General features: G+C 41.3%; 1 protein-coding gene across 2 annotated transcripts in view; it reads left to right on the forward strand.

Annotated features, from left to right (window-relative positions):
• The window catches only part of LEF1 (lymphoid enhancer binding factor 1), a 149,287-nt gene that overhangs the window by 74,404 nt on the left and 62,631 nt on the right, over window positions 1–12,252 (forward strand). For both annotated transcript variants that reach the window (XM_063919139.1, XM_063919132.1), the window contains one exon: window positions 3,912–4,002. In XM_063919139.1, coding sequence (XP_063775209.1) covers window positions 3,912–4,002 — 91 coding nt within the window. The remainder of the gene's footprint in view (window positions 1–3,911; window positions 4,003–12,252) is intronic.

Raw genomic sequence — 12,252 nt, forward strand, 5'->3', positions numbered from 1 at the left:
TCCCTACATCTTCAACCTCCTCTCTCTTCATACTCCCTCCCGCCCCCTATGGTTGGCCAATGACCGTCACCTCTCCTCTGCCCTGGTCACTGCTTCCCATGCTTGAGTTCAAGATTTTGCCCGTGCTGCACCCCTTCAGTGGAACGCGCTTTCCCGCTCCATTAGACTCTCCCTGACCTTGCAAAGCTTCAAACGGGCACTGAAAACCCACCCTTCTGATGCATAACCTAGTCCTGAGGCTCAGGGGCGTAGCTAGAAATTTGTGGTCCCATAGCAAGATTTTGAAAGGGCCCCTCAGAAGCGACAGGGAGTGGGGTGGTGGTTTTGAGCTGATAGTAGTGCCCCTTATTCATGTTATGCCACACAGTACAGCCCATTCACGTTATGCCACACAGTATAGGCCCCTTACACCATGTAATGACATGCAGTAGTAGTGCCGATTACACCGTTGTGCCACACACAGTAATGCCCATTGGCCCACATTATGCCCCATACAGTAATGCCCAATGTGCCACATTATGCCCCACACAGTAATTCCCAGACAACACCAACCTATCCATGTCCAGGGAGTCTGAAGATGGCGTCCATCCAGGGATTCCCCGCCACCACTGCAGCTGGGATCCGTCCAGGGTCCCAACTCCTCATCAAGAGCCACTTCAGCGTCCCGTTGCAAGTTAGCATTTCATAGAATGCGTGGCTGTGTCATGGCATCACATCACACATTTATGAAACTTCCCCCACTGAACACAGTGGTGCTGTACGGGTAGTGGGGGGGGGGGCTTGTGGATGGTCCGACAGGTCTTGATTGTGGCGGAATGAGGGCCTCATGCCATCACATACACCCCCCTATGCCCACAATCACTGCCCAGCATTACACATGGTACAGGCTCATGCCCAGCACATACACCCCCCCCTTCCCACAGTCACTGCCCAGCACATACATCCCCAATGCTCACAGTGAGTCCCTGCTGGCATTTGAGAAGAGAGCTCTCCGCAGTGCAGTGATGTGAGCCAGGCAGCCGGCTGGGCTACAGCTGTGTGCCGTGTGCTCGCCCGAAGACCGACCCACTGGAAGCCTGAAGTCATTCGGTCTGATCGGGGTGGGATTTAGGCGGTGCCGTGGGCGGCAATTAATTTAAAAAAAAACAGATACAGCAGCCTGACCGGGTGCAGGGGAGTGGCGGGGCCCCACCAGCACCTCGGGCCCCATAGCAGCTGCATCCCCTGCACCTATGGTAGCTACGCCCTTACTGAGGCTGCTCCTCCATCCCCCTGCCTCATGCCTTGTACATCTCTGCTTTGCATACATACTGCCATCAGGCTGCCTCCCACTTGCTTGCACCTCATGTCATCCGTCTGTTGTCCCTTCCCACTAGATTGTTAGCCCTTCAGAGTAGGGCCCTCTTTCCTCTTGTTGTCTAAGCCCTCTTCTCGACACATTTCACTCGCAGCTCTCTCATACTCAGCGACCATCTTTATCCGCTTTTTCTCCTGTTGGTAAAGGCTCATCTCTATCTATGGCCGCCAGCCCCAAGTAATACGATGATTACTCCCTCACTACTTACATCTTAGCTGTATTATGTTTTGAGAATTGTGGTGCTCTTTGTTACCTGTACTCTATTTTTGATATTTATTTACTGTAATGCTAAGTTTGTCTCCCTGTACTGTCCTTTGTACGGCACTGCAAAACACTTGTGGCGCCTTATAAATAAAATGTAATAATAATAATAATAATAATAATAATTTACTATATATATATTTATCAAGTGGCTCAGATATAATGGTTAGACAAACCAATGTGGTGGATGGCCACCATGGGCAGACCGGACAGGCCATATGTTTTTTTTTATCTGCCGTCAAATTTTATGTTTCTGTGTGTACCTGTTGACCACCTAATGTATGTCGATCATATGGGGTCAACCTAGACACTATTGACCTATACATTGGATTCCACCCATTTCACCAACCTGAGAGAGGACAGAAAAGAAAAGAAAACCGTTGAAAACCTTTTACAAGTTAAAAACTGATATGACAACAAAAATACACAAGAGAGAATATTCATATTTTTCTTTTCAAATATATTTGAGGTGAAGTGGAGAAACCAGTTTTTTCCTGAGATGCACGATCATCTTGTAACTTCTCTGTTTTTCTTTTTAATTTTTGTTGGGATATATTTCTATTCCTGTTACTTGCCATTACTGCACCTCGGTTTGTGAACTTCTATTCTGTATGTGACCAGACTTTTTGTAAAACTCACCCTATAAACTCTGTCACAGAATTACGTAATATTTAGATACAGATGTAGCCATACTCAGCTTTGTCGCTGAACGTCTTATCCGCAGCAAAGCAGGCGTGACTAGTGTGCCCGCAACTATGACACACGCATGCTTATGCACCCGCATGGCCAAAGGAATGAACGGGCGGTGTACGTAGTCGCAGCTTGGCATACTAAGGCACACTCGTGGGTAAGATGACCGTGGCTACATTTGTACCACCACTAAACTAAATAAAGGTGAACTTATAAATGACCTCACACTACCCACACTATTAAAGCACACATTAGGTCATTGGTCATGTTTTGAATAATTTAGTTAGTAACAAGTTTCCTATCTTTTATCCTTTACAACACAGAATTAAATGGCCATTAAACCTAAAATACAAGCAGCTTTGTTTAAAAAAGAGCTTCTAATAGCTACTGTAGCTACATATTGTAGCTGATCCCACTACACGGAACAATAAAGGAAAATAATGCCTTATATACTGCATTTTCCAGTACAAACCAACAAACAAATATTGCTAATAATTATTAAGGTAACTCATTTGGGTTTTTTTATAATGTGATAACGACAGGTCTATTTTAATATAAAGGTAAATTATAGGCAAATATCACAGAATCATCAAAACAAACCTAATTAAATAAGTAAATAAATGTGTTCATCATGTTGTTGATACCATTACTCTTCTTTGTGTATTAAGATTGTGAATTATGGTGCAGAAAATCTGGTATCCATTTGGGAATGGGATTGTGTTTTGTTGCAAAATGTTTGGCCTACTAGTTGTAGGTTTTTATACCTAGTACAGTGCGATAATATTAATAATTTCTTATTGAATTTACTTCATATAATTTTTGTTCTACAAAAAGTTCTACCAATCAAGTTGACCTTGCCGCTCCCAAAGACGTCAGTTTGATGATGAGCTTAGTAGAAGCCGGAGTGACAATTGGGAGCCAAGTGAATCATATCAAGAGTTAGCATTAGAAGCCTAAAAATTGTTCCTAATTAGTCACTGATCCTCTGTGGTTGAGAATGGAGAGGAAAAAAATGCAATACAACCATTAGGGAATATGTGTTAATGGACAGGACTTAATATGATGTACCTAATCTACAAGCCATATTTTAAGACTATTTTTGAGCAGCTGTTTATTTAAGTGTTTTTTTATTTTCCAATTTGTATTATAATATCAACATCAATATCAAGTGATACCTCAAACAATTAAACAGAAATAAAACTGTTGGTTATCAGTAAACAGCAAATTTGCTATTGGTGCTGGACCAGAAATACTTTGTAAGGGTTAAAATCAAAATCAGAAATTGCCTAAGCACCTTATAAATGTAAATTTCATGGTTATTGCATTATGCATGCTGTTCATGTATATTTTTCCTCATCCATCAAAAAATAGAACAGAACTGGAGGACAGTGACTAATCCATTGAGGGCTGAGAAGGAATTAATGTCCTCCAGGGTAAAATAGCAGCACTTACCACTTTTTTTTTGGACTGGAACCGAACATTATTTGTTGTACATTATTTTACAGTGAGGGAAAAAGCTCTGATGTGTTTGTCCTGTGACTGTGTCTATGAACACATACATGTAGTCTTTGTGGAAATGTTTGACATTCTATTTCATTAACAGGCATGCACAGACATCCTCAAGCACCTGACCTACCTACCTTCTACCCACTGTCTCCTGGTGGTGTGGGCCAGATGACACCGCCTCTTGGCTGGTGAGTTTATGAGAACATCGGTACTTGGATTGTAGCTATATGAGTATGCATAAAAATCACTGTCATATGTTGCAATATTTTTGATATCACGTGGGCATGTCTAATGAATTGTGTGATGATTCAATGAGCAATTAAATCCAGAGCATGGTGTGTGTCGTTTGTAAATACATCTGGGTGTATTTATGAAGCAGTGATAATTCCATACTTGCCTGCTTTGTATGTCTCCTCTCCAGGTGAAGCTGGCCACTTCAGAGGGCAGGGCTGTCAGGTCATTAAGCCCTACCCCATCATTGTAAAATGCTGGGATTTATGGGTTTGTTGAGAAGGGGCAGGGCTAAAATGACATAATGTTGCATCATTTAGCCTCACCCCCTCCACATGGAACCGTGATTCCAGGTATTGTGTCCCCATTCTACCCTATTCACTATGAAGTGAGTAGGATGCGGGAGGGGTGCCTTCTTTTTCAGGGTTGCGGAGGACTTCCACCAAAGAATTGTGAGTCTCTCACAACTTCCGGAAGAGTGGGAAAGTATGGATAATTCCTTTCTAAGATTTTTTTGCCTGAGAAAGAGGTTATTACTGTTAGAAATAGGGATACCACAGAGAAATTACTGATTTCTCTAGCGGTCCCTGTATTTTCTCAGATTACCGCTCCGCTATAGTCTGCTATGGGTTGGGGCTGTGAGACCGGCGGTGGGGATCCCGAAGGTCAGCATACCAACCCTGAGATCCCGACCACACAATGCTGGCGGGGCGAGTACAACAAAGCCCCTTATGGGCTCGCTGCACTCGCCACAGGTTCTGTTCCCACTCTATGGGTGTCGTGGACACCCACGAGTGAGAATAGTCCCTGTTAGTCCGTATGCCGACTGTCGGGCGTTTGATCGCACGGGTTCCCGGTGTCGGCATGGTGACCGCTGAGATTTTGAGCGACGGTCACATGACCGCATCCCTCTGCTATAGTGTCTCCAATGTCTGTGCAATTTAACAAGTGGTGAAAGCAAAGCTTTCCAATAATAGGTAATGCCATCTCATGTCTCCGATAATAGGGGACATACACATGAAGGCTTCGACCTGCTAGGTAAAACTAGCGTGTGCTCATACTTTGCTAGCAGTGCTTGGCTGCCTGTAAAGCAGGGAAAATACTTGCAGAAGTGATAGATAGTGGTGCTACAAAAATGTAAATTGCTCCAAAAAGATTTGCAGATAGCACAGGACCTACACAAACAACCTACATTGCCTTTCCTCTGAAGTTTTTTTCTGGAAAATAAACTGTAAACTCTTGGGGCAGTACGGATGGTGTAATGGTTAGCATTACTGCCTCACAGCACTGAGGTCATGGGTTCGATTCCCACCATGGCCCTTTCTGTGTGGAGTTTGTATATTTATTTATTAACAGTTTCTTATGTAGCGCAGCATATTCTGTTGCGCTTTACAATTAGAACAACAGTAATACAACAAAACTGGGTAAAACATTCAGATATAGAGGTAGGAAGGCCCTGCTTACAATCTATAGGTTAATGGGCATTGATACACAAGGATAGATGCTACCTATTGCATAATGGTCCACCAGATTGCTAGGTTGTTAATGGGTTGTATGATATGATCACCCCACAATGTTGGCCAAGTGTCAGGAGGGTGTGAGCGTAAGGAAAGACAAGATATGTGATGTTATGCATACCTCCCAACTGTCCCGATTTCAGCGGGACAGTCCCGTTATTCAGACACTGTCCCGCTGTCCCTCCCACGGGTCGCAGTGTCCCGCGGGCGGGGGGGCAGTTGGGGGAGGCTTTGATCACCCACTGCTTTGCTCTGCACGGCATCTATTCAATGCTGGGAGGGGAGCAGGGGGCAGCCCAGCTGCTCGGGGAGCACTGGGCACGCCCCCAAAATGTCAAAAACGGGTCAGTGGCGCTCGGCCACGCCCACTAGGCATATGCCATGCCCCTTTTCGGGTCGCACGCGACTTCGCCGCGCAGGGGTCCCTCTTCCTCCCCCTTCAAAGTTGGGAGGTATGTGTTATGTGGACTGTACAGAGAGGATGTAATTAGATAGAGAAGTACTGAAGGTTATGTGGGTGGGTCTGGAATTTGATAGGCTTGTCTGAAGAGGTGAGTTTTAAGGAAACGTTTAAAGTTTTGGGGATTTCTCCCCGTACTTGCGTGGGTTTCCTCCGGGTACTCCGGTTTCCTCACACAATCCAAAAATATACTGGTAAGTTAATTGGATCCCAACAAAAATTAACCATAGTGTGAATGTGTGTGCGTGTACGTGTGGTAGGGAATACAAATTGTAAGCTCCACTGGGACAGGGACTGATGTGAATGGCCAAATATTCTCTCTGTAAAGCTCTGTGGAATATGTGTGTGCTGTATAAATATATAAATAAGTGGTAATAAATAATACAAATAATAAATAAATGTGGGATACAGTATATTCTCATTCCTCACAAGTATATAAGTAAATATGAAATTTACAGATATCAGTCTGTACCTCACTGTATTTTCATTTGGGTCATAAAGCCTAAAGAGCATTGTGTACACTTAAGAACATTTAGGCCGGACATTCATGCTCCTGCTACTGAATCATTCAAGTCTGTGATTATGGTCTCCGATTAAGGTCTCATTACACCATCTCTCCCTTTACTCCCCATTTCTGAGTCATGTGAAACAGATATTGTAATCCTGTCTGCATAAAGTGAATTACTTATTATGTCAGCTTTGAGAAAGGGGATGAGACAGTAAGTTTACTAAAATTATCTAAAGAAGAACTCCATGTAACATTGTTTTTTATTTAGTTATGAATTCTTTTTTAATCATCCTCCTTCCTGTTAACTAGCTTAATCATGAGGTTCTCATATCTGTGCTGACAGCATTCTGGATACATTTGCACTGCTTGTTTTATTTATTCAGCGTTCTCCAGGATGTCTATCCCAGGAGAACTGACCATTACTGAGCGAGTCAGAGGTGACTAAACCAGGAACTGAGCAAGACATCAGAACCTTGAGATTACGCTGGTTTGAGAAGGGCTATTTGAAGTATAAAAACGTTATTATATATGATTAATATGTTGTTGTTTTTTAAATTAAACTGAGATATTAGAATATCAGTCTCTATTCCTTACCTGTGAATCTATCTAGAACAGTCCAGCACGAGAATTTTATCATGGTGATGATTACAGTAGATGGACCTTTGTGTCTGTGAATTTCTACTCTAAGAAGTTTCTATTAAGATGACTCAGTTTTAGAACTTTACTGTGCTCAATGTGATAGTATCAGACTGTTATTGTTACTATATTGTTATATAGCATCAGTTTACTTAATGTAATGTTTATATCCGTCACATAGTCAGTGTGCACCAGGGCCGGATTAAACAGTGGGGTTTCCGGGGCACCTAAGACAGGGGGGCCCCTGTGTAAGAAGGGGAGGGGTGTATATTAGATTGTGCAGACCTCCTAACTTGACCAAGTCCAAGATGGACAAAATGCTCTCTACCTGGACTTCCCTCTAAATATATTATTGATGTCACCTGTGTTGCACTATTTAGTTGACAGGTGATTGCAATCATGATTTAAGGAGGAAGTCCAGGTAGAGAGCAATTTTTCCCTCCTGGAATGGTTGGTAGGGAATATAGATTGTAAGTTCCACTGGGACAGGGACTGATGTGAAAGGCCAAATATTCTCTCTGTAAAGCTCTGTGGAATATGTGTACTCTATATAAATAACTGGTAATAAGTAGTAATAATAATAAATAAATGTGGGATACAGTATATTCTCATTCCTCACAAGTATATAAGTAAATATGAAATTTACAGCAGTCTGTACCTCACTGTAGACAACCTTAAAATACACATAGAAAAATAAATTCTATACATTATCTTGTCACATGTAAGAATAGCTGAAGCCTCTTTCTACTAAATACTGGGACAGGATTTAGGAGGACTGTGTGTGTGTGTGTGTGTGTGTGTGTGTGTGTGTGTGTGTGTGTGTGTGTGTGTGTGTGTGTGTGTGTGTGTGTGTGTGTGTGTGTGTGTGTGTGTGTGTGTGTGTGTGTGTGTGTGTGTGTGTGTGTGTGTGTAGAACAGAGGTTCTCAAACACTCCTCAAGGCATCAACATATCCATGCTTGGCAACAGGTTACTTAATTAGCACCTCAGCCAAATTGAATTAACCATTTGTGCAGAGATATAGAAACACCTAAAACCTTGTCCATTGGGGTGCCTTGGGGACCGTGATTGAGAACCTTTGCTCTAGACCCTTATTAGATAACAGGTTACACAGGACCCAGACACCCCAGTGGGGAGGAGGAGAAGCTGTGATCCCTGTGTCATTTATAGCTTATCTTCACCCTCCTATCTCTCCTCTAGCTCATGAAACCTGACACTCTTGTATCTCTGCCGCTACTTCATACTGTCCTGTTGCATTCTTGCTGCCTGGTTCTGCTGCTGCATAAGAGGGAAAGCCAGTGATGTCCATGTGCTCTGGCTGGGGGCCCCCCTGACAAAGGGGAACTCGGGGTACAGTATGCGCTGCATCCCCCCTTTAATCTGGCTATGGTGTGCACCCATTTCCTGAGCTTTTCATTGTATATGGCTTGAGCCTAATTATGTGATTGGAATAAAATGAATACCCTGACTCCACTTGCTTCCATAAGATTAATCTAATTTGGATGTTGTTTGTAATTGTGTGTTAATCACAGCTTTCTATGAGCACAAACTAGCAATTTTAAAATTTATTTTTATTGAATGAATTCATTTATTCCTGTTTCATCACTAGAAAACAACCCCCATCCCCTATGCTGGAGTGATCATGTGGAGTAGGGAAGGGGAGCTCACTCCTGAGTCCCTAGCATGAAACAGATCTCAATGACTCCACAATCTGTTCTGAATTTATATAGAAGAAAACCAGGTGATTTCCAAGTATTCCAGTTATTTAGGATTTACATGGAAATCATATCACCGCAACATGGTTCTAATTTGAAGGACAGAGCTATGGTTTAGGGTTTGCCCTTGGCAATGTTCTAGTTTTTGTATTTCAGAATCAAGTACACAATTTTCAATATTCCAACGTAATGTATTCCCCCTTAAAAAAGCTTGAAATGTCAATATTCAGTTTGTGTTAAATTACTTATTCTTACACTAAATTTATAACTCTCTACAAGTGGTTGCAAGGCTGTAATTAATAAATGTTGGGAAAAACAGTTGGCTCTATATCACCACCTGTTGGCCTCAAGTGATCCTGCAGTAGCAGTTATTTGTTTTTCTTTTTTCTTTCCCCCCCCCTCTCCAATTCAATGTGCAATATCTCTATGGGCTACCCATAAAATCCCTGTTGCTAACTGCGCAGTGTCCATATTGTGTATTGCAATATTTGGTTCTTACTTTGGGGTTTGTCATAGGCTGTGTTACATTTTAATTTTAGAATAATAATAATTAATCATATACCCGGTCGAGTCACATTATTATGACCACCAGCTAATAGCCAGAGTAACCGCCATGTGCAGCACGGACAGCAGCTAGACAGGCTGGTAGTGACTCAAGAAGGTGCTGGTAGGTTGGCACAGGTACATTTTGACGGTGAGATGCTCCACTCTAGCATGTTGGTCACCCCCCCTCGCACTTTCGTAGCCGACGTTCACCTCTCAAATTAATGGCACATGATGCTCTGCAGTTTCCACGGTGGTTATTCGCAATGGTGCAATTTGTCCAGTCACGGTACACCTTTACCACAGCAGCACACGAACAGTTCACAAACTGCACTGTATCAGAAATACTGCCACCCTTGGCTTGAAAGCTGATAATTATCCCTTTTTGCAACTCGGATACATCGCCCCTTTTACCCATGACAGCAATGAGTGATAAGTGTGCAGATGACCTGTTGCACACCTTATATACCCACCAAGCCAGTACATAACATGTGACCCATGGGCTACATGCTGCCGACGTCAAATGTTGGTGGTGGTCATAATAATGTGACTCGACCATGTATTTACCATTCCTGTCAAGATCAAAACCTCAAATAGTGTCCAGCATAAATTGTGTACAACATATGTGTAAACAGTGGATTGACCATAACAATAGCTGCATACAACCAAAAATATGTTATAGGTACAGGTATTATTAACATTTTTTTATACAATAAAATGTAGAAACAGTAACTAAATGATTTTTTTTTTTTTTTTTTACATCCTGGTATTTACAAAATAATGTGCCCAAAATACTATACTTGTTCAGGGGAATATTTAAAGGGTAAAAGACATTTCCTTTATGTTTTAGGAGGCTATCACAAAAAGCAACTCTACAAATGTGTGGTATACCATAGCACGTAAACACTAGCCAAACTTCTACTAGATGTATCAAAGTTTATTGTTGAGTGGTTGATATGCATTACTGCACTGTTATAATTTTACACATTTTAGTTAATAAGGACAGTGAAGTACAGGATTAGAAAAAATATTAATAATACCAGTGTATTAACAATAACAATAAATAAATGAATAAATAAATAATAACAATACCAGTGAGAGACAGTAAGCATGTTGGAAGTTTGTGCAGATGGATAGTTTGAACACCAAAACTTTTCTCACAAACATAGACAGATTAAGGAGATGGGGGGGGGGGCCTCAGGGGATACTGTACGCTGAATCACGGCGCCCTAGAGTATCAGAATTTTTTTCACAGCACCCCTAGGCAAAAAGTTTCTTTCTGATAAATTTAGAAAGAAATATTAAATTAAGTAAATTGGGTTTATATGTCACCCTTAGGTACAGCTGTGTGGTGAGGGACAATATTTGCTTCTGTTTGGCCACATATTTTATGATTGACAGCCACTAGCACTGGTTTTGCCTATTATATTGACCATGAATAATTTGAATTGGTCCTGGACCACAAACCCAGGGCACCCCTGCAAGTGTCCCGAGGCACCTTAGGGTGCCACGGCACACAGTTTGAGAACCACTGTACTAAGCCTTGGATAAGGAGAAAGATGAGAGAGGTAAAGTACCAGCCAATCATTTCCTGACTGCCATGTTACAGGCTGTGTTTGAAAAATGACGCTTAGGGGCTGATTGTCTGGTATTTTATCTCTCTACTTTATCTCTCTACAAGGTTTAAAAAGAAAAAAACCTCACACAAAAAGGGGAATCTAAATGGACCTGTAGGTTTTTGTTCTGTCATCAATTGCTCTGGGGTAAATAGTATTATAATGCTAGATTTAAAGTAGCAACAATTTAAAATGCATCGTTTAAAAAAAAAAAAATTGTATTTCACAAAGGGCAATAAAAGATATAATACCAACATATTGTTGTATTCGCCTCTATGTCTTTGTGTTGAAATGGCCTGCAGTAATCCCTGACAATCACAATGTGTAATCTTCTACACCAGAATAATCCCAATCCTCCATTTCATGTGTGCGGCCTATTCTCCCCAATAAAGACAATTCATTAAGTGTTGGGATTGTCAGGAGAGAGGCATTATAGACGCCTGCAGCTTCTAAAGCCATTTTTACATGGAATCTGCCAATCAATAACCCTGTTTGAACTGAATTGATTGAGCCAAGTCGGCTAGGAATGAATCAATTATTCTGTCTGAACTATTCCTTTTAAATATGTTAATCCAGTTCAAAGTGTAAAGCAGTTCCAATCGAAAGGAAACAAATGTGATGTAAGCAGTTCAAAGCACACATGCAACAATAATACACACCCTCAGTTTTAGACTCTTTAATGCAAATTTGTATCCGCTGTGATGTTGATCATCATCATATATTTACCATTACAGTACCCTAAATTATTTCTTTTATGTTGGTATATTTGTACATTGATGCTGGTATCAGTAAAAATTGAATTTTTTTTTATATAACTTATATTTTATTGTCTTTCTTGTAAGAATATAATTGTAAAATGGTTAGACATTGAGATTTCAGATTGTTGATGCTTGATTTTATCTGCAGTTATGAATTGTTTTGCAAAACCTATATCAAGGAGTACAAAGTAGATTATGTAATAGAATGGCGCAGTGTGCACAGTGCACAAATGGTCGTAACTGATAGCAACCAATAAGATGCTTGTTTTGATTTTGTACTAGACAGATAGGAGGTGTAATCTTATTGGTTGCTCTGGTTTGCAGCAGACTGCACTAGTTTACTAAATAAACTCCTGTATTTACGGTACAACGATTACTGCTGAAATAGGGACGGATTCTTTATCCATATATCATCTCTTTATAAAGCCCAGCAATGAGTAAAGCACATTATCCTG

Source organism: Pseudophryne corroboree, chromosome 1, assembly GCF_028390025.1.
Source record: "Pseudophryne corroboree isolate aPseCor3 chromosome 1, aPseCor3.hap2, whole genome shotgun sequence".
Classification (NCBI taxonomy): Eukaryota; Metazoa; Chordata; class Amphibia; order Anura; family Myobatrachidae; genus Pseudophryne; species Pseudophryne corroboree.